The sequence below is a fragment of the Lagenorhynchus albirostris genome, chromosome 19 (genome assembly GCF_949774975.1).
Source record: "Lagenorhynchus albirostris chromosome 19, mLagAlb1.1, whole genome shotgun sequence".
In the NCBI taxonomy this organism is placed as follows: domain Eukaryota; kingdom Metazoa; phylum Chordata; class Mammalia; order Artiodactyla; family Delphinidae; genus Lagenorhynchus; species Lagenorhynchus albirostris.
This window is the reverse complement of record NC_083113.1, coordinates 42332725-42359977: the sequence shown is the minus strand read 5'-3', so window position 1 is coordinate 42359977 and position 27253 is coordinate 42332725. Positions and strand designations below refer to the sequence as shown.

At 47.8% G+C, this 27253-nt stretch overlaps 1 protein-coding gene across 2 annotated transcripts in view; it reads right to left on the bottom strand.

The window, feature by feature from the left end:
* SLC7A6 (solute carrier family 7 member 6) overlaps window positions 1–25564 on the bottom strand; it is a 37431-nt gene extending 11867 nt beyond the window's left edge. The window contains exons 1-7 of one of the 2 annotated variants that reach the window (XM_060132634.1): window positions 25288–25564; window positions 15584–15637; window positions 14384–14942; window positions 3358–3483; window positions 1120–1264; window positions 337–460; window positions 21–124 (exon numbers count right to left, since the gene is read on the bottom strand). In XM_060132634.1, the coding sequence (XP_059988617.1) occupies window positions 21–124; window positions 337–460; window positions 1120–1264; window positions 3358–3483; window positions 14384–14906 (1022 nt within the window). In that variant the 5' untranslated portion in view covers window positions 14907–14942; window positions 15584–15637; window positions 25288–25564. Of the gene's footprint in view, window positions 1–20; window positions 125–336; window positions 461–1119; window positions 1265–3357; window positions 3484–14383; window positions 14943–15583; window positions 15638–16010; window positions 16101–25287 lie in introns of those variants that run through there. The other variant, XM_060132636.1, reaches the window with a different exon arrangement.
* Window positions 25565–27253: the final 1689 nt, after the last annotated feature.

Here is a 27253-nt window from a genome sequence, read left to right as displayed (position 1 = left end):
GTGAAGCAGAAACACAGTACCTTGATGAAGCAAAGATAGATGCGTTGAGGCCCCCAAAGCAGGACAGGGCAACAGCAATGGGAATGGTCCAGCTAAACAAGCCAAATGTCTGGTCAGCAAATGTCTGGGGACAGAGCACAGAAGGGGCACTCAGCACACGACAGGGTTTCCACAGCCTCCTGCATCTCTCAGGACAAATGCCATCACTGCTGAGCAGCCCGCCCTCTGGCACAGACCCACCACCTGGCCCTGCAGAGCTGGAGTGGCAGCAGAAACAAAGATCCAGCCATTCAGTACTATGAGATGATGAGCAAATGGGGATCCCAACAGACTCACCACAGCCACGGCATCACTGCCAAGGACATCTGAAATGCTCAGCACTGTGTAATAGGCCACGTTGGTCAGGATGTAGATGAGTGTCACAATCGGCATAGAAATCCCAATGGCCAGGGGCAAATTTCTGTCAGGACAACAGAAATAGGACTACCTGGAACCAACCTCTCCTTGGGGGTCAAAGTTACCCAGGAATTCCCTGGCCTCTGGATCTTTGAAGCTGACTCCTCTTCCCCATGTAGCCTAAGGGAAGTATGCGCCCCACGCCCCGGGCTCTTTCTCCTGAGAGAGAGAGAGAGAGAGAGAGAGAGAGAGAGAGAGAGAGAGACACCCTTCCCTGTGAAGATGGCTCATGATCAATATTTGATCCTCACCCCAGTGGGACCACTGGGTCCCACTGAAGGAGGAGCACTGTCCTCTAGGGACTGGAGGCCAGGCTGGGAACCCGGCTGCCCAGAATAAGCTTCTGGCTCCCCAGGCTTCAGTGTCAGCACCAGAGTGCAAGGTCTTAACATCTCAGCCCCAGCTGGGTTAGCTGCTGCCCACTGAAGGACCTCTCCTCCAGGAAGGACCCTGGGGATCCTCCAGTGTGACTATGAGGCCAAGGAGCCAGGGGTTTCCCACCTTCACTCACTCCCGTCCTCGCCCCTAATCCCTCACAGCTGGTGAAGGGGGAACAGGAAGAAGGGATGAGAGACAGAGGGAGGAGGGGAGGGAAGATGGCAAGCGTGCCCACTATCAGCAGGAGTTCCAGCCAAGTTGGGGAGAGTGAGATCCCACCTTTACCTTTCTGGGTTTTTGATTTCTTCTGTTACAAAATTAAGGGTGTCCCAACCTGAGTAAGAGAAGAGGGCAGAGTACAGGGCGAGAGAGAGGTCTCCCAAGTCCCAGGAGGAACCCTTAAAGGCATCCTGAAAGTGCTCAGAGTGTCCTGTGGGGGCAAAGGCGGAGGTGGGGGGGCAGCGGGGCGTACAGAGAGGAGAAAGAGGAAGAAGGAGGACAGGAGAGATGGCAGGTGTAAGAAGAGGAAGGAGGGGGAGGGGGAGGGGCAGCAAGAAAGAGGAAGGGGAGAGACAAGAAAAGGAGAGAGGAGGAGGATCAAGAAAAGAAGGGAAAAGCAAGAGGGCAGGGAGAAGAAAACAAAAAACAAAAACAATTTAATACCAAAAGAACCACCACCACCAGCTCCCCACACCCCACCCACTCCCTCTGAATAGTTCATTTTCCTTTAGTAGAACTAGACAATCTCAGAAAAACAAAGGCATTCCTGGCTGCCTTCTGACCTGATAACACCTTTTCCAAAGCCCTAGTGAATTTCCATTTCCTGCGGGAGACCACACGGTAGGCCACAGTTCTTATTTTTAGAAAGAACCCTGTTTCACATAAAGGAGTCATTTTTCATTAACAATTAGATCTTCCTGTGGAACTACCTCTCATGGTCCAGACAGTTCCACAACTTGGTCAAATGGGTTTCTCAGTCTCATGGAGAGAACTCTGTTGCTCTACTCGCAGTGGCTATGGTTGTGTGCGGCAGGAAATCACAGGCTTCGAAGGAACTGGGATCTTATTTCTCACTGGGCCTGGGGTAGGCCTGGGCCACCTCCACCTTTGGAGAGGCTGCCTAGACATCTGTCATCCTCCTTGGAGGCCTCCAGAGACTGCAGACTTGCAAGCCAAGGGAACAGCACCCAGCTGTCCAGGAGACAGACCTTCTAGACACATTGGAGGTTTTTAATAAGACCCAGACTTCTAAGGAAGCCTGCTGTCACCCACTGCAGAAAGCCTAGACCCATCCCCCAATGTGGCAAAAAGGGCTGGGTGTGCAACAAAGAGGGGGTAAGTAGAGATTCCCGAACCCCAGGGGTGCCACTCATCACACACAGTAGCTGTTCCCTAGGGCACAGATCCTGGAGGGAGAATTACTCAACTACCCAATTAGACCCCAAGATGTTTCAGAGACTCTAGGAACATCCAGATGGCTGGCTGTACTAACTTGGCACACAGGCACACAGATACTGGACCAGCTGCCTAAGATTCACCCAGGGCGCTTCTTAAAAACACACCTTTTTCTTTTTTAGTTTTGTTTTGTTTTTTGGCCGCGCCACGCGGCTTGTGGGATATTAGTTCCCTGACCAGGGATTGAACCTGGGCCCTTGGCAGTGAAAGCCAGAATCCTAACCACTAGGCCACCAGGGAATTCCCCAAAACACATTTTTTGAACTCCAAGCCAACCAGAGTTTGATCCAATAGGTCTGAGGTTGGAGTCTCAGCTCCTCAGGGGATTGTAAACACAGCCAAGTTTAGAGACAGATGACCCAGAGAACTGTGTTGTCTAATGATTGAGACACCCTTGGCCAAGGGCACCTCAGGACTTCTCTAAGGGGTCAGGGAATATTGGGAAGCCTGTTACCCTCCCTGTCAGCCTACTCTGATCTGGGAATGAAAAGCTCTCTAAGGCCAACAGGCAGGAAAGTCAGTGCCAACTTCACAATATTTTAATATTTTGCTGAGAGCTGACTTTGGGAGGAAATGCTAAATAAGAGCAAGTCCAGATGAAAAGTAAAGGCTGCAAAATAACCATTCATTTCCAGACCCCATCTCCCTGCCACCCACACACTTCCCACCCCTCTCAAGGAGGGCCAAGCCCTCCTCCCCACTGACTAGCGGTCACAGACCAAAAGCAGGAGCCAGAGCAGGGCTCACTCTATCTCCACTGATTACTTTTATGACCCAATTACAACCCAAGTTTCAAAAGCTCCTAGGCCTTCGGCTGGCTTCTTGCAATGCTCCCCACCACCACAGAGGGAAAGCAGCCCCGAGGGAGGGGCTAACTCATGTCCACTAGACCAAACCAGCCTGGCCCAAGAAGCCCAAGAACAGATTTCCTGTTCTCACTGACACAGTCTAGCACATATACAGAAAGAGCTGAGCAGTAAAGCTAACGGAGTCCCCACATCCTCCTCAGGGAATCCAGGGGAACTCCCGGAGTCACCCACCCTCCTTCTGACCTGGGGCCCTTCTTACCCTGGCACAGTTTAACAAGGCCCATGACAATGATGGCAATGAGTGCCAGGACCTTGGCGTAAGTGAATGTGTCCTGCACACGTGTGCCCCACTTGACGTAGGCACAGTTCACAAACGTCAGCAGACCTAGGAAGAAAACCATAAAGTCAGTGGCAGGCTTGAGCTGAGGGCACCGACGCCCAACCTCTCTTTACAAAGCGCATCATTTCTATCCTGTCTGCCTAAGGCAAAGGGGCCGACGGACCGGTCAGAACCAGAACAGGCAAATGGGGGACATCCCCCATCTGCCCCAGCTGAGAGGAAAACATCCCATCAATGTTGACAAGTAATGATACAAAGGCATGCACTACCACATATTCATGCATTCTGACAGCCTGAACCATTTTTGGAAATTCCCCCCAGGCCCAGGAATGGTGAACTTCACCCATTCTTCCCCACTCAGATTCCCAAAGTTTCAAACCACCTGGGGCACAAGACCTCTCCATGGCCACATTAGAGAATGGGGACAAGAGAGGCCCAACAACAAATAAGGTCAATTTAAATGCAGGTGGCAGGTCACCTAGCAGTTAGGGAGACAATGTTTTGCATGTAATTATTTTTTTAAAAGGCTGTCATGTGCCTGACAATTTCACACACATCCTCTCAATTAATTCTCACAACCACGAAACAGACATTCCTATTCTCATTTTACAGATGAGGAAACTGAGGTTGACAGAGGCTAACTACCATTCCCAAGCTTACATAGACCCCCCCTGATCTCCCCCACCCCCATTCCTATCCAAACCTCCCAGTTCTCGGATAGGCCCATGGAAAAGTGGGCTCGCGTCAGCACTGCTGGCTTTCCGTTCCAGCTCCTCACGTACCTCAGTGATACCTGGGTCCTGTGTTAGAGGTCCCACCACCTTACCCCAGCTAAATAGGGACTGCTCTGATCCATGGAGAATATCAGTATCCAAGGGGCTCCACAGTGACACCTCTAGCCTCCAAAAATAGAACTTTTACGAGAACCTCAAATGTTATTACAAAATTTGGGGGCTCATCCTCCAGTCCACGTCTACCTACTTCTACCCATGTTGCACTCTCTCCTTCAGCCAGACTCTCTCCTTACTGATGCCGGATATACACATGAGAGAAATGTCCTCCCCTCCTCCTCCGGCCATAGGCAATAGCAACTCCCACTTTCAAGGTCTAGCTCAGTCCCCACTTCCTCTGTAAAACCTTGCTAAAATATATCAGCCAGCTCCTCCCTGAGCTCTCTCTCCCTGAACCCTACAACATTCTCACTTAACACACAGCTTAGTACCTTGTGCTGTGGTCATATGGACATATGTCTCAAGAAGGTTCCTCTCTCTCCCTCAGGCATCTGGGTGGTACTTCCCCAAGGAGATCACAAATTCTTAGGGGGATACAAAAGCATACTGTTTTCTTACGCTTACTGCCAAGCAAAGATGGGAACTGATCAACCGTGGTTGGAATCAAGATGGTGATGACTTTCGCTTAACTGCCAATCCCCTGGAGCAAGGCAGTTTTCAGAAAGTTGGACATTCCTCCACTCAAATGGAGAGGAGAGCCTAGGGCAAGCCTGTGGATATAAACATGAGTGGCTGAACAGCCTCCATGGCACTTTAAGAGCTTTCATTCAGTACTTTGGCAAATGACACGGGTGCTTACTAGTCAGTCATATAGGGTGCATGGGGGCGGGGGGTGGGGGAGAAACGAGGCGGTGGGGAGTAAATAATGGCCAAGGGGGAAGGGATAAGACCAAAGGAATGCACACTGCTGGCAGGTCTTCCCGGGGACCTGCCCTGCTAATCAGAGTTCGCTGTGTGAAGCTAAGCCTAGATCAGCTAACATGAGGATTACCTAATAAATAGACACCAGTAATCCACAGGCCTCTGTGCAATACAGTAAGCATATTTTGAAGTACCTGCCAGGCCCCTTCTTGGGAACTGCTCCCCCTTCCCTATCATGGCTGATAGAGTCCAACAACGGACCCAAGCTAGGCCTATGTGATTCTCTCTCCCAAGAATATGGAGTCAGGATACCAAGAAACTGAACCTATCTAACAGCAGCGAAGTCAGGGGCCACAGCAAGTCAAAATCACCTACGAGCCCCTGTAATAGAGGAAGAAAAGCCACAAGAAAGCAGAGGAAGGAAGCAGGACTACAAAAACGAGCAGAAGTGAGAGCAGCTTGTAAGAAGCTGTGCAGCTTGTGAGAAAAAGATTGATGAAGGAGAAAAACAAATACTGTATGCTAACACATATATATGGAACCTAAAAAAAAAAAGGTTCTGAAGAACCTAGGGGCAGGACAGGAATAAAGACAAAGATGTAGAGAATGGACTTGAGGACCCGGGGAGGGGGAAGGGTAAGCTGGGACGAAGTGAGAGAGTGGCATGGGCATATATACACTACCAAATGTAAAACAGATAGCTAGTGGGAAGCAGCCGCATAGCACAGGGAGATCAGCTCGGTGCTTTGTGACCACCTAGAGGGGTGGGATAGGGAGGGTGGGAGGGAGACGCAAGAGGGAGGGGATATGGGGTATATGTATATGTATAGCTGATTCACTTTGTTATACAGCAGAAACTAACACACGATTGTACAGCAATTACACTCCAATAAAGATGTTAAAAAAAAAAGTTGACGAGGAAAAACACAGAAACATACAGAAGACAGAGGCAGAGGCAAGACAGACAAGAGACAAAGACAAGGAGGCAGAGACAAAGAGATGGAGACAAAAGCAATAGAAACAGAAAGATGGACATACACACGGAGAAAGAGGCTGTCTCACAATGTCCTGGCTGTGCTTGCTGTGCTTCTGGTTTGTAGCACTGAAATGTGGCTGCAAAATGGGGAGAGAAGCTGACACACTCCTCAGCCCACTGACAGGCACTCCCTCCTCTGGGTTCTGCTCCTTTTCCTTCCCTCCATCCGGGTACAAACTGCCCCCATGGCTTGGGCCTCTCTGCACACAGTGGGAATTCAATGAGTGAAGGCAGCACCTCAATGGAAGCCCCTGCAGAGCCCCTTCTCAAAGACCGGATGGAAGGATACACAAAAGCCTGGTCACAGCAGCTGCCTCAGGGAGGAAGACTAAAGCTCTGAGAGGGAGGAGACTTTTCCACTATATACCATTTTATATAGTTTGACTGACTTACCATGCACATACACTTCTTTCTCAGTAAAAGTACTTAATTTAAAACACTCTGTAGGACTTCCCTGGTGGTGCAGTGGTTAAGAATCTGCCTGCCGATGCAGGGGACACGGGTTCAAGCCCTGGTCCAGGAAGATCCCACATGCCGCCGAGCAACTAAGCCCGTGCACCACAACTACTGAGCCTGCGCTCTAGAGCCCACGAGCCACAACTACTGAAGTCCACGCACCTAAGGCCCGTGCTCTGCAGCAAGAGAAGCCACTGCAACGAGAAGCCCGTGCACCACAACGAAGAGTAGCCCCCGCTGGCCTCAACTAGAGAAAAGCCCACGCGCAGCAACAAAGACCCAATGCAGCCAAAAATGAATAAATAAATAAAATAAATTTATAAAACAACAACAACAACACTATGTAGCCAGGGAGCAGGACCAGGAGTAGAGTAGGTGAGTAAGGAGCCCAGGGCACAAAATTTAAGTAGGCACTCACTGTCGGGGGACAACCTGGCAAACCTGAGAGTGAGTGCATCCTTAAATGCTGGCCCCAGGAGCCCTGCTTGCTTCACTGGACTCTCAGCCCTGCCAGAGAACAGAGAGCTCCGAGAACAGTCTACCAAGCAGAAGCCAACTCCCTCGAATGTTTTCCTGATTCTAATTAAGAAACAAAATTTCACCATCTGATCCCCCACCTCCCCACCCCACCCCCCACCCGCCTCCCAGAACTCCCATTCCCATCTAGCAGCAAGGACTACACCAGAGCTCAAATACAAGACAGCCAGGCTGAGCCTGGAGGCCAGGCACTCAGACTCAACTACCACAATTAAAACATGCACGCCTTCCCTCTTCCTCCAATCTCATTTCCTTGCTGCATGCCTGCACCAATGAGTGTGGGACCCATGTCAGGGTCTTCCAGGCTCTCTAGGGACTTGTTGCTGAGAAATACTCAAACAGCAGATCCAGATCCAAACCCTAAGCAGAAATAAATCCCCAAAGTCTCTCTGTGGCAAAGATGGCTACATATCTTCTAATATCTGTTCTTCCATCTTTCCTTAGTAATAGAAATTTTAGCTGGAGTCTGGCTGCCCAAAATAATGATGACATTTCCCAGCCTCTTTTGCAGGCCGGTATGGCCAAGTAACTAAGTTCTTAACCCAGGGATATAAGCAAAGTGTTGCATAAGTAAAACCTTATAGGAGTATCTTTGAAGGGTGAGAGGTGTCTTTCTTTGTCCTTCCTGTCAGCTACAAGGCAGACATGACTGGAGCTTGAGTAGCCATCCTGGACCACCAGCCAGAAGTCACATGCTGAGGATGGCAGAGCAGTAAAACAGAAGGAAGGAACCTGAAGAATTATGAAGTCATCCTACTAGCCCCACGCTGCCTACTTCTAACATGTGAGAAATAAATTTCAACATGCTTGAGCCATGCTCCTTTTGGTTTTCAGTTGTTTGAAACCCAGACTAATCCTGAGTAATACATGTGCCCACAGACAAAACTGCAACTCTCATACTCTCCTTCTGATGAGGAGATGGCCTGGCATCTGAAGCCGTAGTTCCAGTTATGCTGACTGTCGCAGCTCCCTTCTCCTACAAGCACTGGGAGGAAAAGGAATATTCCAATTCCTCCCACAAACAGGCCTTCAAGGACAGAGGAGTGCAATCCTTAACAACGACGACAAAGTGGGAAAAGAAAAAGAAGGGGAAAAAAACATCTACAATTCTCTTAGGAGAGAAATGTTCTACAACAGTCTAGGAGAGGTAAACCCTTCCAAGTGGAGATCCTGGAATCAGAAGCTACCTCTTGGCATGTGTATGAATACATAATGTACATGTCTTTTTTAAAAGCCTCCTTGTTTTCAATTACACAAGTATACATATTTAATCTTATTATCAAAACATTCAACCTATACATAGGGTTAGAATCCAGGGTTTTTGAGCAACTGTGGTCAAGGCCAGTCCTCCTCAGGCCTGCCACTGTCAGAACATAAAAGCTGTCTATCCATAGCAACAGCTGACCAAAATAGAGGAGAGTATCCTTCCTACTTAGAACCCTGCCCAGGCATGAGTCCAAGACAGCAAGAGGCAATAGGAAACCATTCATACATCACACAGTGTTTCCTCACTGCAGTCTCACCCTTGACAGTCTCCCTTTCCTTCTTCCTTCCCCTCCTCTTCCCTTCCCTGTCAGCCTTACCAAACAAATCCTCAGGGACAATGGAGTCTCAGCTGTGAGCACACCTCTGCTATGCCACTGTGTCAGTGCTGAACTGACTTCCACGTCAGTTCATGGCAAATACTCTCCAATGATGTATTTGAGGTTACATAACAGACAGAATCCCACAGGGATAAATGCACCAAGACCTAAGCCAGAAACACACACTTCTGCAGACAAATCAAGTACTCCTACAATGCTGGGCACCTGGGCTACTGAGAATACTGCTGGTCACCTGGTCAGAGAAAGGACCTATGGACCTCAAGAAGTGCCATTTTCCCCTACAGTCCCATAAGTGAATAAGAGCCCCTAAGCATACGGAGTTCAGCGGGCAGCCTGAGGCCCCACCCACCACAGAAGAGTCCAAGATCCCAGAATACATAATAGCAGAATGACAGTTTCTCAATCTCAGCACAATTGACATTTTGGGCCAGATAAGTCTGTCATGCGGGGCTGTCTTGTGCATTATAGGATGTTCAGCAGCACTCCGGACCTGTACCCACTGGATGCCAGCAACACCCCTTCCCAGCAGTTGCAACAACCAAAAATGTCTCCAAACCTTGCCAAATGTCTCCTGGGGGGGTAACTCATCTCCAGTTGAGAACCACTGTTCTGACATAGTGAGTACCTAAGACAATCTGAAATCCAAAAAAATAAAAGCTGCTTGGATGTATCTCCCTGCCATGTATAACCTGGGACTGGAGTGGAGGGCTGCTGGAAGCCAGGATCTGAAATAGCAATGCCTTCAGGGCCCGAGAAGGTAATATAAATGAAAAAAGGCAAGAATGTCTGGACATAAAACAAGAGGGAGTGGGGGACTGCAGTCAATGGGAGAATATATGCTCCATTTAAAGGAGTAACCACTACTCAAATGCAGCTGATTGTGTGAGGCTGGAATATGGGTCCAAGTTTGCCAGAACTTTTGATTTTTCAAGAGAAAGGGCAAGTCCTGATTTTTAAATGTTGGCAAGTAATTCAAAATTATTTAGAACACTGTGCAGGCCCAATATATCTGTGGGCCAAGGGTGGCCCGTGGGCCAACAGCTTGCAGCTCTGCCCTAGAGTTAGTTATATGGAGACTGCCTAGGCCCTTTCTTCTAGGATGGAATTTTAATTGTCTAGCTTAGCATGGATATAACTTCTTTAAGCAGTCTCCCAACTAACCTGGACCCCTCTCATGTCTCAGTTTCAAGACTAACGTAATTCTCCTACCCAAGCCTCACCCAGCATTCAGTGCAGATCTTTGTTTTTTCCCCTAATTATGACATAGTTGTTTTCTTCCAATTTAGGTCTCTTGAGACCAGGCTGCTCTCAGTGCCACCTCTGTCCAAGGAGGCTCCCTCCAGGACACCCCAGCTTAGCTGGATGATACATCAGCCTGATTCTACACCCTAATTTCCAAGAAGAGGAGTAAACTGAGCCCTAAACCCTAATCTGTTAGGATGGGACAAGGTTTTAATGACTTGGCACCAGCTCTGACAAGTTTCCCGCCCTCAGGCCCGCTTTACGGAAATACCTTGGTTTCTGGAATAGGGGTTTTTGGTAATGCAAATACTGAGTAATCTGTGTAAAAGTACATTTGAATGAAAGAAGTTATATGATACCATAACTTTGCATTTCTAAGAGGTGAGGTCTCTCCTCCAATCAAAAGATCAGTTCCTAGTGTGGGGATGGGCTTCCTAAGAAAAAACAATGGGAAAAATCATAAAAGAAAAAAGATTTAACAAACAAAAATCTTCTTTATGTGAAAAATTATGTACAGAGGTGCCCTTTGATTTGGTTACTCTTGGAATTCATCCTAAGGCCATCAAGGGACCAATGCACAGGCACTCACAGGTGCTCAGAAAAGAGTACAAATTCACAAAATCTTCTAGAAAGCAACTGGGTAAAACACGAAGAAACTTAAAACAGTTTAATTCTTTAGACACAGGGATTTCTCTTTTATAATTTTATCCTAATAAAATATGAAGAAACTCTGAAAATGATTTCTACACAGCAGCATTATTTTTAATAATGATATTATAGGGCATTTACTGTATGCCAGTCAGAGAGAAGGATTGTACTTTATTTGTATTGATTCACTTATTCCTCACAACAATCTTTTCAGATAGGTACTATCAATGAAATGAAAAAAAAATGTTGCCTGTCATATCAGTAAACAAAGAATGTTGCAGCCATCAAGCCATCACAAAACAGCTGCTCCCCGGAGAGCCCTAAGGGAACTCAGGATAGAAACAGATGCCTGCCACCTAGCAGTCAGCCACCCACTAACTGCAGCCACCCCCGACAGTGCACCCTGAAGAGACTTAGGTTGAGAAACCACAGGACACTGCCCCCAGATAGCTGAGCTACATATCAAAGGAGTGATTTCAATGAGCCCTGACTTTTGCATTTTTCCATACATAGAAAAGAGCTAAATTCCTTAATGAGATATCTGGTTTTCTTTAATTAACAGTAATCTTTTGGGACTTCCCTGGCGGTCCAGTGGGTAAGACTCCAAGCTTCCACTGCAGGGGGCATGGGTTCGATCCCATTTTTTTGGCAGCGAAAAACCAAAAACAAACAAAAAACAGTAATCTTTTAATGTTCCAACTACCTGGTCTTTGTTGCAAAAACTCCTATATATCCCGGCCCCTCCCTTACCTCTTTGCAGCAGTGTCTCAGAGCTATCTGAGATGCTGTGCCCCAGGCTTAAGTCCTCAGTTTTGTCTGCTGAATAAAAATAATTCTCAACTTTTAGGTTGTGCATGTTTTTTTCAGTTCACAGTACAATCACTATTCCCATTTTACAAAATGAGAAAATTAAGGCACCAGTTAACTATCTCCTCCAAGGTCAATAGCTACTCAATGGTAAAGCTGGAATCAAACCCAGCCTGGCAATGGGAGCCTATGATCTTCCCCCTCCCCCCACCCACTGGCCATGCCGAGAGGCATACGGGATCCTAGTTCCCCAACCAGGGATTGAACCCACATCCCCTGTAGTGGAAGCTCAGAGTCTTAACCACTGGACCGCCAGGGAAGTCCTCTTTTTTGGAATCCTAACCACTAGGCCACCAGGGAACTCCCAAGGGAGGCTATGGTCTTAACCACTATATTACACTGCCTGGAAACTACTTGTGTGTCCCAAACCATGTTTTCTAAGAATATTTGGTGAAAGGGATTAAATATTAAATTTTTTTAAATGCAGTATACAAACCACAAAGAGTATTATATCAAGGGTACTTTTTTAAAATGATGGATAAGCAGAAAAAAAAATAGCAGAAGGTATTTCACACAAATAGTAACAATAGTTCTCTGGGAGGTAAAATCATGGGTGATTTTAACTTTCTTTTTTTGCATTTTTCTAATTCTCTGTAGGGTCTATGCATCACCTTTTAATAAAAAAGAAGATATATATATATATAACTTTAAAAAATGTTTCTTTTGGGACTTCCCTGGTGGAGCAGTGGCTAAGAATGCCACAATGCCACAATGAAGTGCCACAATGAAGACCCAACACAGCCAAAAATAAATAAATAAAATAAATAAATTTATTTTTTAAAAATGTTTCTTTTGAAGAACATTTCACAAAAAGGGGGGAAATCCATGATATACTAAGTTTAAAAAGCAGAATATCAAGTTATATGCAAAGTATGATTCCAATTCTATAACAGAAAGAAATGAAGACGTAACTGAACTATTAAAAGTACCCATACGTCAGGCTTCCTGGTGGCGCAAGGGTTAAGAACACGCCTGCCAATGCAGGGTACACAGGTTCGAGCCCTGGTCCGGGAAGATCCCACACGCCACGAGCAACTAAGCCCGTGCTACTAAGCCTGTGCTCTATAGCCTGCGAGACACAACTACCGAAGCCCGTGTGCCTACAACCCGGGCTCGCAACAAAGAGAAGCCACTGCAATAAGAAGACTGCGCACCACAACGAGGAGTAGCCCCCCACCCCCACCCCGTCTCCGCAACTAGAGAAAAGCCCACGCATAACAACAAAGACCCAACGCAGCCAAAAACAAATAAATAAATAAATTTATTTTTTTTTAAAAGTACTCCTGAGTTTCACTGGTGGCGCAGTGGTTAAGAATCCACCTGCCAATGCAGGGGACACGGGTTCGAGCCCTGGCCCTGGCAGATCCCACATGCCGCGGAGCAACTAAGCCTGTGCACCACAACTACCAAAGCCCGCGCGCCGTGCTCCGCAATAAGAGAAGTCACTGCAATGAGAAGCCCGCGCACCGCAACGAAGACCCAACGCAGCCAAAAATAAAAATAAAATAAATTTATTAAAAAAAAAAAAGTACTCCTGTCTGGGGACTTCCCTGACAGTCCAGCGGTTAAGACTCTGCGCTCCCAATGCAGGGGGCGCGGGTTCAGTCGCTGCATGACGCGGCCAAAATAAATAAATAAATATTAAAAAAAATAAAAGTACTCATGTCTTGGCGGTAGATTATAGGTGATTTGAGGCTAATTTAAATTTCTCCTGAACAAACATGTTTTATAATCAGAAAATTATTCCCTTTTTTGGAGAGCTTAGGCTAGAGTCCCCCTGGTGAAACCCTATCACATATACCGCTGAGTTCCCACTTTCTCTCCTCCCAGGGGTATCTGTGGAAGAGTTCCCTTTTAACATCTGTCTTTAATAAATTCCTTAAAGTCAGGAGTCACAGCATACTGTACAATCCTTTACGGCTAAGTCCAAGGTACTGTCAGTCTATTTTTAACACTGTGGATAAACTACACATACCGCCAACGCTTTGCAAGCAAAGATATGGAAAGAACAGAGTATAATTAAGTGCCTCTGGCAGCACAGTGCTAAGGAACACAGGGAATTCTGGGCCACTTCTCAGCTAAAACACTAGCTTTACTAGACTAAGTTCACAATAATCTTCTCTCCCTTCCAGTGTTTTCACACAGAATTCCTCCTTACAACCTCATAAGAAAAAAAGGAAAATAAAGAGAGATCCACTGGGATCTCAGGTTCTGCCCTCAGAAACCAAATACAGGGTAGAAGCCACCTTCCTCGCTGGCCACAGGCAGAGCCTGTTTACAAAGTCAGCATAAAGAAATCTGAAACACCAGTGGGAAACAGCCATTTTGGTGTGGTGCCTGCTGCTTAGATCGGCCTGTGAAGAGTGGCAGTGGCAGGAAGGAGTGGTCCTACTGTGAGCCTGTAGGACATAAAGCCTTGGGACCCCCACAGTCTAGAGAAGCCCATTTCCTCACTGATGGCTTTAAACTGGTCTAAGATTAAAAGCTGGGAAGCAAAATAACTTTTTTTTTTTTGGAGCAGCAGAATAAACGCCTCAGCACTGAGGGTTTTTCCTGGGTTAAGTTACAACTAGTGATGTTGACACCAATCAAAATAAGACAAATATAAGACATGCACCAACCTGTCACATAGACTGGGGAACAGAACTCAGGGACACCGAAGAAGGAAAGTGAGGCACCAGAAGCCACAACCAGATTCAGACTCTCCCCATCCCCATCCTTTACCCTTACTTATCTCAGGAACAAATGACTTTGGTGAAATTGCTTCTTCAAAAAGGTAAGATGCCTCTCTTCCCCACAGAAAAAGAAAAGCAAATTATGCTCTTCAAATATAAATTACCATTAGCATTATAAAAATAACCCACAGCCCCACGCATACTCCCCCGCTAAGCCCTCAGACTTACACATGCAGGCTGCAGCGAGGAGACGGCAGGCCAGGTACGGGGGCTCGCAGGTGGGAAAGGAGGGCTGGATGATGTAGTTGGCAAAGGTGATAGCGATAATGGCCTGACTGGTGGGCTCAACAATTAGCAGGGAGGCCCAGAGGCGGATAAAGGCAATGAAGCCCCCAAAGGCCTCTAGAATATAAGCGTAGCTGGCCCCCGACTTGGTGATGGTGGTCCCCAGTTCTGCATAGCAAAGGGCACCCACAACGGAGAAAAGCCCACCAATGGCCCATATGATCAGCGACAACCCATAGGAGGCAGTGTAGACCAGCACGCCCTTGGGTGAGACAAAGATTCCTGAGCCGATCATGTTGCCCACCACCAGGCTGACCCCATTCAGCAGAGAGATCTCCTTCTTTAGCTGCATAGTTTCTGTGGACCGCTGAGGCAGCATGCTGACATCTTCTTCCTCCCTGGGCCGGCTGGCCTCAGGAATGAGATGGTATGTGGGTGTGGGGCTCTCCAGCTCCCTGGCTTCCATGGCAAATAGTTCCTTCACAACTGTGTTTACTATGGCCTGGCAAAGAATATAAGTATGTCAGTCTAGGGTAGTGGCTGATAAGGCTCTAGTTCAGACCTGCAAGGCAGGCAGATTTCCCTGCCTACCTCTTGTGTAGGGACAGCATGACTCATACACAGACCTAAATACAATGAGCCTGTCTGAGTTCCCACCACAGGATACAGAGAAATGGAGGCAGGCTGACCTCCACTGCTCCCAGGAAAGACACCAACAGGGCTCAGACACGACATGAGGGTGACTTCTAACAAGAGTCTTGATGCCCAGGGTAGGCTGGCATTAGGTTTATCCATAGCATGGATTCTCCCTGAGGTGTAGGTTTTGCTCTGTTCTTACCAACTTAAAACCTACAAACTTGCCAGAGTCCCAGCACTAGGTTCACAGCACTAGCCAGCCTGATAGGCCTCTCAGTTTCCATACTCACTCACCTCCACCCAAACATAAACAGGGACTTCTGCAGTGTCCAGCCACATGTGGAGAGGTCTGTAGCTACTCTCAGGCCAGCAAAGAACATGAACAGGTGGTGGGAAGGGCTAGGAAGATGCTAAGACAAGGGCATATCGCTATTGCAGAGACTAGACCAAGGAGAGAACATCCATGAAAATACACACCCTTGTGTTGCTTTGTCCATTAACACCCACCTCACTTCCCACGTTGCTGCTTCCTCATTCAACATCTTTCTTCTTCTAAAGTGCCTAAAAGAGAGGGATAACATAATAAGACCAGATGAAGAAAGAACATTCAGAGGGCACCCTAATGTGGGACTCATCTGCTATTGGCTTATTTGCTTTCCTCCTCAGCCTGCCTCTCACTACCACCTGGGGCTGCAAAGAGATTCCCCCAAAACAGGACCCAGTAATCTTGACACCAAAACAAAGCTATAAGTCTCCTCTTATCCACAGATCTGGCATTGGAAGGCATCCTGTAGGGAGATGGTGTGCACACGTACATACATGCACACTGCTTCTTTTGGATCAGCATTGGGCCAATCCAGAAACCTCAAGGAAGCTGGATCCCACACCAACCTATCTATGAAGGACCCAGAATCTGTCGGAGGAAGACAAGCACCTTCCTGACCCTGCACTCAGCAGGACCTTCTCTCTTCCTCAATTTCTGTGCCCTAGGAATTGGGAATTCAGATCCCCAACTCCTACTGCATCTTCTGGAGAAAGGAATCTGGTAAGCCACTTGATTCCCTCCCAGGAGTCAGTCCTTTAAGGTCACAGAGATAACTTCCAGGAATAAGAATGGGATCAGTACGTCATCTTCCCAGAACCTTCTCATCTAGTCAACAACAACGGATGTGCTGGAATCTTGCCTCATGGAGCTCAGAGCAAGTGAACCACAGCCACTCAAGACTGAGTAGTTCTCAGGGAAAACTCCAATCTCCACAGGCCCCACTCAAAACTCCTGCCTTACCTGTCCCAGTACCCCTCCAGAGTCTAGACCTGAGCCCAAGTGAAAAAGCTCCTCTGGGGCCATTAATAAGCCTTCCCCCACTCCCAGCGGAGTTGAGCCAGCCTCCTTCTGCTTATTATGAGGCCTGGCTTTAAGGCAGCACCACTTTTCCTTTCCTCCTGGCACCAAGCCATGAAGGTGACTCTATGCAGGCACGTGGGAAAATATCTGTTTTCATGTGTCTGTCAGGTGAGCTCAGATATGCATGAAAACAAAACTAGGAAACACCTGAAGAGCCTGTCTCACATAGAGTCAGGTGCAGGGACTTCCCTAGTGGCGCACTGGTTAAGAATCCACCTGCCAATGCAGGGGACACGGATTCGAGCCCTGGTCCTGGAAGATCCCACATGCCGCGGAGCAACTAAGCCCATGCACCACAACTACTGAGCCTGCGCTCTAGAGCCCACAAGTCACAACTACTGAGCCCATGTACCACAACTACTGAAGCCCGCGCACCTAGAGCCCGTGCCCCGCAACAAGAGAAGCCACCGCAATGAGAAGCCCACGCAACGCAACAAAGAGTAGCCCCTGCTCGCTGCAACTAGAGAAAGCCCGCGCTCAGCAACAAAGACCCAACGCAGCCAAAAATAAATTAAAAAAAAAAAGTCAGGTGCAGGCTCTTCATCAGTGAGTGCTTCCATGTGTATGCTCTATGCACGTTAATAAACTTGATTGTTTTTCTCTTGTTAATCTGTCTTTTGCCAGTTTAATTTACAACTCCCCAGCCAAGGAACCTAAAATGGGTAGAGGGAAAGTGTTCCCCCCCCCCACCGCACCTTACATTCCTTTAAAAAACAAAAAAGTCAGTGCACAGAGACTTGGGTTGCCCACTCAACCCAACACGGAGGCAAGCAGAGAAACCTGGCCCCAGTGGTCACTCCAGCCTCCCCCTATTCATCAGACCCCAGCTGGTGGGGAGGGGGAGGAGGTTACCAGGTATTCTATTTGGACTTCTGATACCAGACTGTGAGTTTTCTATCAAACAATTCTGCAACACCCAGCAGATCTGGTGTCTGCTACAATTTAATCAATTCTAACACCACCTACCTGGAAATAGCAACAGATTCCTCAGGTTAAGGGCTCAATCTTACAAAACAGCCCTCCCCACCCAACTTAAGATGCCAAATCGCAAGTCCAGGTTTTTCCTGTGCTTCTGACCAACTGGCTATGAATCGGAGGTTCCCACTATCCCCTCCTCGGGTTCAATTAATTTGCTAGAGCTGCCCACAGAACTCAGGAAAACAGTTTACTTACTAGATTACCAGTTCATTATAAAGGATATAACTCAGGAACAGCCAGAAGGAAGAGATGCAAGGTATGGAGAAGAGGCACGGGAAGCTCTCCAAAACCTGTCCTTTTGGGTTCTTTATGGAGGCTTCATTACAAAGGCATAACTGATCAGATCACTGACCACTGGTGATTGATTCAATCTCCGGACCCTCTCCCCTCCCAGGAGGTCGGACCTGGACTAAAACTTCCAAACCCTCTAATCACAGGGTTGGTTCCCGCGACAAGCAACCCCCATCCTTAGAGGATCTAGATGCTTTCAAAAAAATCACCTCATTAACAAACTCAGGTGTGTTGAAGGGGGCTGGTTATATGAATAACAAAAGACATCCGTTTAACCTTTACTGATCTGGAGCTATTTCAGGAACTGGGAACAAAACAAATGTTATAACAAAAGATGCCTCGGGCTTCCCTGGTGGCGCAAGTGGTTGGGAGTCCGCCTGCCGATGCGGGGGACGCGGGTTCGTGCCCCGGTCTGGGAGGATCCCGCATGCCGCGGAGTGGCTGGGTCCGTGAGCCGTGGCCGCTGAGCCTGCGCGTCCGGAGCCTGTGCTCCGCAACGGGAGAGGCCACGGCAGTGAGAGGCCCGCATACCACAAAAAAAAAAAAAAAAAAGATGCCTCTATGGCTCTTATTAGGAAATTACAAGAGCTGTGGGACAGGAACAGTGGACAAAGACCAAATAAATAATCACAATATCACAGGGAGGGAAAAAGGTAAACTCACTTCACTGGAAAATTTAAAAATAGGATGAAATGTAACTGCCTTGACTTCTAACTTTCACTTAAGATGTAGAAATCTGGGAAAAGCATCACTCCGACTCCAATGACAAGAAAAAGGCAGATAATCTACAGAATTGTAACTTTTCTTGAAATCATTAGAGAGCTGAGGTTACAGGCCAACCAACCAGACTGAGATTTAGGGAAAAACAGATACCTCCCAGAGAGATGCAAGTTCTGGCTTACCTGTGGCAGAGGGAGAACAATGGAACCACCATACAGGCAGGAAAGAAGAATTCAATTCGGGAACAATTTTTAATGAATTACTAAAGGTCAAGTTTGGGTTAGCAAGAGCCAAGTTTGGGTTAGCAAGAGCCGCAGACACTTAGAGGGTTTTCTCCAGTGAGACCTCAGTGGGTGCTCACAAGAATTACTAGGCCAGAGAAAGCCTCTCAGAAGTGCTGGCCTGGAGAAGGAAAGCAGTCACTGCTCTGGGAAAAATATGAAGGTCCACCTGCTCCCTTCTCTAAAAATCTTAAACACCTGGGGAATGGGGAAACTGTCATTCCCAAGGCAGCTGGGACAGGGTGAAAGAAAAAATAAAACAATCCTCTCTGCCTGAGGGAGGAGCAGGAAATTCTGGTCCAGACAATTAGACATGGCAGGCTCACCCAGAAAGATCCAACCCCCCCCCCCGACCCAGGGAAATAGGGCCTGCCTAAGGCTGAGGCTGAACCAAGACAACAGAGAACCGCTCTACTCCCCACCACCAGGTTAGCAAGCACCCAGCAACAAGGCTGTGGTACACTGTGTGCTGAGGCACAGGTGTACAAAGAAGACCTAATGCTGAGGGTGGAGCATAAACACAGAAAAATGCACCCTCAGGGCAAGGAAACACCAGAGGAATTTGGAGCCACTGGTGCACCTAAGGTAATCATAGCAACAACAAAACTCAAACCCAACTCACCTCCTAACTGACTCAAACTCCCACATTAACAGGCTAGCAAAAGAAGACGTTGTACCCATTTCCCAGAATAAAGACTATGTACCTCAATCTCTACTTTTCCACATATTACATCTGACAATCAATAACAAATCACAAGCAACATAAAAAAAGCAATAAAAACAACCCACTATCAAGAGGCAAATTAATCAATAGGACAAGACTTAGAGATGATCCAGATATTGGAACTATCAGACAGGGAATTTAAACTAACTGTGACTGGGACTTCCCTGGTGGTGCAATGGTTAAGAATCCGCCTGCCAATGCAGGGGACAAGGGTTCGAGCCCTGGTTGTAAAAGATCCCACATGCTGCGGAGCAACTAAGCCTGTGCGCCACAACTACTGAACCTACGCTCTATAGCCCACGAGCTGCAACTACTGAGCCCATGTGCCACAACGACTGAAGCCTGTGTGCATAGAGCCTGTGCTCCGCAACAAGAGAAGCCACTGCAATGAGAAGTCCACGCACCACAGTGAAGAGTAGCCCCCGCTCGCCACAGCTAGAGAAAGCCCGCACGCAGCGACAAAGACCCAACGCAGCCAAATATAAATAAATTTATAAAAAAAAGAATATACATATATACATTTATATGTGAATCACTTTGCTGTACAGCAGAAATTAATACAACATTGTAAATCAGCTGTACTTCAATAAAATAAATTTAAAAATAAATAAATAAAATAACTATGATTGATACATTAAAGGCTCTAATGGAAAATTTGGTCAGCATGCAGGAACATATGTGGAATTTCAGCAGAGAAATGAAAACCATACAAGTCAAAATGTGAAAAAATCCAGAACAGAGCATCTAAGAGTTGTAGGACAATATCAAATGGTCTGAGGTAAATATTAAAAAATATACTTTTTTGATTCTATTAAATGCCTTAGAATATAACTAACTGCCTAAAGCAAAAATAGTAGCAATGCAGCGTTAATATATTGCATAGGTAAAAGTAAAGTGTATGAAAACAATAGCACAAAGATAAGAAAGAAGAACTGGGAGTTATACTACTGTAAGATTCTTATATAATATTATATGTGAAAACTGATGTAATATTATTTAAAGGTAGACTGTGATTAAAGATGTACATTGTGAAACTAGGGCAAACACCAGAAAATTAAAAACGGTATAAATAATAAGCCAACAGTGGAGATAAAACAGATCATAAAAAATACTCAATCCAAAAGTAGGTAGAGAAAAGAAGAAAAAAGAAGCAAAGAACACATGAAATAAGTAGAAAACAGAAAACAACTAGCAAGGTGGAAGATTTTAATCCAACCATATCAATAATAACATGAAATGTAAATGATCTAAACACACCAATTATAAGACAGACATTGTTGGGTTAGATAAAAATGCAAAACCCAATATGCAGTCTACAGGAAACCCACTTGAACTATAAAGACATAAGTTACAGGTAAAAAGATGGTGAAAAAACATGTAAACACTAATCAGAACCAAGGGGGAGGGCTTCCCTGGTGGCGCAGTGGTTGAGAGTCCGCCTGCCAATGCAGGGGACACGGGTTCGCGCCCCGGTCCGGGAGGATCCCGGGCGGAGCGCGGAGCGGCTGCACCCGTGAGCCATGGCCGCTGAGTCTGCGCGTCCGGAGCCTGGGCTCCGCAACGGGAGAGGCCACAACAGTGAGAGGCCCGCGTACCGCAAAAAACAAAAGAAAAACAAAGGGGAGTAACTATATTAACATCCGACGAGACTTCAGAATAAGAAGTATTGCTAGGGATAAAAGAGAACATTATATAATGATAAAGAGGTCAATTCAGCAAGAAGAAAATTCTAAACGTGTCTTTCCCCCAACAGCATAGCTTCAAAATACATGAAGCAAAAAGTGATAGATCTGAAAGGAAAAACAGACATCCACGATTATAGTTGGAGACTTCAACTCTTCAATACACCTCTCTCAGTCACCAACAGAACAAGTAAACATAAAATCAGCAAGGATCTAGAACACCTGAAAATGGAATGTCCCAACATAGTTCTTGTCTAAAATTATGTGAATTCTGAGGGGAAAAACAAACAAAGAAAGGCACCTGCAATAGGGCTTACCTCCATGCAGGAGATGGGGGCAGATCAGGGGTGGGAGACAGCCTTCCAACAGGGAAAAACTGCTTTGGCTCCTCAAGTTTCACAACAGAATACCAACCTTACTATCTACTGAGTTGGTTGCTATCAGAGCACAGTTAGAAACCCTTCCTCAGGTGCTGCCCGAGGTCTTTAGGATCAATTCCAACCTTCTTATCAGGGCCTTATCACTAGACCCCCTGCTGCATATGGTCCCTCCCATGGTCCAGCCACACTGAATTACTTACAGTTTCCAGAACCTGGAGTAGTCCAGGGTTTCCAGAGCCCATCAGAAAAACACATCTTTGCTCATACTGAGTCCTTTGCCTCTAACACCCTTCTCCTCCCACCATTTTCCTCAACATCCTGGCTGACTTCTTTCTCCACACATATCCTTGTGTCCCTGCATGTGTGTGTCTAGTCTCCCTCTCTCGAAAACACAGTCTCTTGGGAATTCCCTGGCCGTCCAGTGGTTAGGATCTGTGCTTCCACTGCAGGGGGCCCAGGTTCGATCCATGGTTGGGGAACTAAGATCCCGCAAGCCCCTCGGCATGGCAAACAAATCAAAACAAAAGTCTCTAAACTCATTGTTGAAGACAGTGTTCATTAAACAATTCCATACACCCTATAAGTAATTTTCTGCCTTGAGAAACTAGTGTTAAACCCCACTTGTAAGGACATAACACAGCTTTTAACAGGTTTTCATCATATTTTCCAAGCTCCTGTGCAGTAGATAATAAAGGAATTCACTAGACCACTAAAATTTCCTCATGAAAATTTAACCATGAAACTATCATATGCAATTTTCAGGGAGAAAAATTGTCTCTTTCAAAGTTCAAACAAAGAATATTTTACAAGCTGTATTCTAAAACTTTTATAATTGATGACTATGAAAAAAAAAAAAAAAAACGCTGTTGAGAAAGACACCAAAATCTTAAATGTGGTGAAAACACAGAAGACTTTTTCTTTTTTATACTTTGAGTTTTACAAAATTTCTACAATGAAAATGTATTACTCGGGCTTCCCTGGTGGCGCAGTGGTTGAGAGTCCGCCTGCCGATGCAGGGGACGCGGATTCGTGCCCCGGTCTGGGAAGATCCCACATGTTGCGGAGCGGCTGGGCCCGTGAGCCATGGCCGCTGAGCCTGCGCGTCCAGAGCCTGTGCTCCGCAACGGGAGAGGCCACGACAGTGACAGGCCCGCGTACGGCAAAAAAAAAAAAAATGTATTACTCTTTTTATGCTTAAACTTAAATTATGTGACTCTTTACATTTGTCTTTTCACTTAGGACACCAGGAAACTCAATATCAAATTCAGCTCCCAATCACAGTGAACAGATACCCTCACTTTTCAACAGTACCTGATATCTAGTCTTTTCCATGGCTTTGGTTTCCTATTTTTACTTCCTCATTGCAAGTATCTTTAAATATAAACCACCAAAATTACTCTTTAGAAAGAGATATAATAAATATATAAGTTATTTATATAATAATTATAGTGTTACATAACTGTTAATTATGTGTGAGCCATTCTCTTTACTAGCATTGTACTCAAATAACTAACTAAAACGGTTTACAACTTGCAAAGATCCAAGAAAATTAACGAAGAACAGAGCAATAATATCCACCTGTGAGGAAATAAGCAAACATCACACTTTCATAAGCCACCTCATCGTAAATGGTCAGGTACGAAGAAGAAAATGAAGTCTTAGAAGTTCCATCACACCCACAGTGGGGTGTAACTGAACACGTGTCTGAGAACCAGCCTGGTCCTTTCAAGTCATGCATGTCTAGACAACTGCTGTTCCCTCTGTCCCAGGTCCCATGAGCACCACCTGCATCACTTTTGTAGTAATGTATCCACACATTCTGGAGGCTACAGCAGGAAGGACAAAGGACAGAAGTCAGGAAATTTCCTGTGTACCAAGAAATGCCAGAGAGATCAGTCATATAACTGCTATTATTTTTGGTTTGTAATAAAAATATGTCCACAGTCAGAAAGGGAAGGAGGCAGACAGGAGAATATCAGGCCTGTGGTTTCCCACAAATTTGTCAGGAAAGGAAAATCAAATATAAGAACTTTTAATGACAATCTGAGACCAAAGTTGGGAAGCAAAAGCCATTAGCACGCAGTGGGACCTCAGCAATGTAGGCAGCCTGGGCCGTTTCCTCAAGGGCCTCCCAACAAGAACAGAGTGTTGAAAATGATTTCAGGAAGCTCTCACAGGCTTTCAAAAGTCTGCTCCTCCCAGATCTTCAAAATCAGGGAGCAGCTCTCAGAGATAAGCACCAGATGGCTGCGCATTCTGCTAGCCTGGTAGTGCTTTTTCTTCCCCATCAAGGGCAGAGACCGAATTCTTTTTACCAAGCACACAGTCCAGTGCACACAAGAGGTACTCAAAAACAAATGTTAAATTAAATATTGATTCCTGCTTATCACTGGCTATAACACAAGTGGTGCCCAAACTGTTCACTCAGTGCTCTGTGAAGAATTCTCTTAATGTTTCACAAATATCGACATTTACGACATGAGATGATCAAACAAGATGACAGGATGTGAAGACACTAAGAAGAGCCATAGAAGCAGGAGCACACACCGTCCTCCCTCCAACAGGCCAGTCTCCCCGCGGCCCCAGGAAGCTCTGCTCAGGTGCTCACATCCTCAGGCTCGTCCCCTGGGCCTTTACTCATTTTCTGAGTCTCTCCGACGCAGCACAAGTTCTTTCTCAGCACCAGACTCACACTGGAGTATCTCACACGGTCTCTTTCACGTTCACAGGGACGCACTCAGGGCCACTCTGACCGCGGTCTCTCTCACACTCAGTCTCTCACAATCTCCCTCTCTCAGTCCCTCTCACACTCATGGAGTCACCTCCACACTAGGGTCTCTCTCACACACACACCGAGTCTCCGTCACACTAACAGCGTCACCCTCACACTGCGTCTCGCACACTCAGGGTCACCCTCAGACTGACTCACACACACAGACACACACACACAGACACACACACACGGCGTCCTCACACGCTCAGTCTTACACTCCTGGAGTCCCCCTCACGCTCAAGGTCCCGCTCACACGCACGGCGTACCCCTCGGGCACGCGCTCACTCGCAGCGTCTCTCACGTGCCCGCGGCCCGCCTGCCCCGTGCTGGGTTACGGGAACCGCATCCCGCATGCAGCGGCGGCGCAGAGAGTTCGGCCCCAGCAGAACGCGGCCCCAGCCCGGCTCCCGCGGCCCTGCTCCCACGGCCCGGCTCCCTCGGCGCGCCCGCCCGCGGCCCGTTACCTCGTGGTGGCCCGGCGCCTCCGGGATGCTCGGTCGCGCTGCCACCGCCCCCGCCGCGACCGCTCAGGCCCCGCCCCCGCCACGTCATCCGCCGCCGGATCGCGACAGCGCGCGCCGCGTCGGGACAGGGCGCCTGGCTCCGCGCGGGGCTCGCGGGCGGCGGCGCTTCCGGGCCCCAGGGGGCCGCCGTGGCCTCTGGAATTCCGCCGGCCCGGCCGCGCTCAGGGGTCTGCAGGTGAGGTCCCAGCCCCCGGTGGGCCGCGACCCGGGCCCAGCCCCACTAGCCGACTGATTGGCTGCTCCGCGACCCTGGAGTCTCTCGGGGCCTCCGAGGGACTCAATACGGGGACGCTCCCGCGGGAACCTCTAAGTGCCCCACACCCGGTTCCTCTGTGGCTTTTGGCCTGGGCCGCACTCCCGGGGGACCCCATACAGCTCACACGAGGAGCTCTAAACAGCCTCCATACCCCGTTCACAGCCAACACTCCGCCTGGAGACCCTAGGGAGACAGACCCAGGATTCGTCCTCCAAGTCACAGCTCCGACCACCGTGCATCCTTTAAGGTCCCTGCAGACACATGGACACCGCTGAGCTTCCAGAGCCAACCCCAGGCCTACCTGGGGCCCAGGCTTGAGGACAGTTTTCAGTCCTCATCCTGCCTGACCCCTCTTCGAGCTGCACCCTCCTGTCCTCTTCCTCTCCCTGTGGTTGCTCCTCCTCCATCTCCTTCTAGGGTTCCTTTTCCTCTGGTAGCTCTGGGGCTCCGTCTAGGGCCTCCTGATCTCATGGAAAGCTGAGCCCTACCCCTTAGCTTCCTGTCCACACCTCAAGCCATGATTCTCTTCTGAGCTATGCAGCCATTTCCCCCCAGACACGTGTTTGCAACTACACATCCATCCTCTGGTTCCAGACTGCCTACACACAAAACCCTGCTCCCCACCACGTAGTGACCCAGCAGGAAATGTGCAGCACCCTGAACCCTTCCTCCTCCTGCTCCCCCAGGCCCTGCATCTCATGGTTTTCTTCTCCCCAGCCATAATAGCCTCCCAATCCCTATCCTGCTCTCTCTAACCCATCCCCACAGGGTAAAAGGTGCTCCTAAAATACAGATTGGAATGACTTCATATCTCCTCTGCCTAAAAACCCTTCCATACTCCTACCTATAGACCTGAGGTGATGATCCTTGAAGAGCGTTCACTGGTGCTGCCCTCCTTGTGCTCTCTGCTTGGAATACTTTCCCTAAGTGTGAATGAGAGTACAGGCATAACATGTCTTATTGCTCTGCGCCTTATTGTGATTCGCAGATGTTGCATCTTTTATAAATAGAAGGTTTGTGGCAATGCTGTTTTGTCAGATGATGGTTAGCATTTTTTTGCACTAAAGTTTTGTTTTCTTCTGTTTATTTTTGGCTGTGTTGGGTCTTCGTTGCTGTGCACGGGCTTTCTCTAGTTGGGGCGAGCGGGGGCTACTTTTCGTTGTGCTGTGCGGGCTTATTGCGGTGGCTTCTTTTGTTGTGGAGCATGGGCTCTAGGCACGCGGGCTTCAGCAGTTGTGGCACATGGGCTCTAGAGCACAGGCTCAGTAGTTGTGGCGCACGGGCTTAGTTGCTCCGCGGCATGTGGGGTCTTCCCGGACCAGGGCTCGAACCTGTGTCTCCTGCATTGGCAGGCAGATTCTTAACCACCGTGCCACCAGGGAAGTCCACTAAAGTATTTTTTAATGAAGGTATGTACATTGTTTTGTTTTGTTTTTTTGCTGTACGTGGGCCTCTCACTGTTGTGGCCTCTCCCGTTGTGAAGCACAGGCTCCGGACGCGCAGGCTCAGCGGCCATGGCTCACGGGCCCAGCCGCTTCGCGGCATGTGGGATCTTCCCAGACCAGGGCACGAACCCGTGCCCCCTGCATCGGCAGGCAGACTCTCAACCACTGCACCAGGGAAGTCCCCATCCGCATTTTTAAGATGAGCAAACCGAAGCTTAGGGAGGTCAGGAGACTCCCCAAGCTACTTGGCTAGAAGTGGTAGAGCTCAGATTTTAACCCCAGTCTGCTGGTCCTGAAGCCTGCTCTGACTCCATACCCTGTCTCTACAGCTGTGAAACTGAGGGTAGAAGTGGGGTTGAAACAGATCAGGGGTGAGAGGGTGGCGGCAAGGCCATGAGTGGGTATGTGTCAGGGCACTAAGAGGCTGGGCAGGATCTGGGGGTAAGGGTTTACTCCCTTTCACGTTGTCATCTTTTTTACCAAGGCCAGCGATGCGGCTGGACCTCTGTATTCCTAGTCATCCTAACCCTCTGGGCCACCCATTTTTCCAGGTCTGGCCAATAACTGGTGTAGTGAGAAGATTCAGAGCACCCTCTAGAGGCCCACGGTGTATTGACACCTAAAACCCCGGCTGGCCAGGCTTCTGTGGAGGCAGGAACTGGAGCTTCCACTACCCGCACTGGCCCACAGCTCTGGGCTCTGCACCACAGACTTCTGG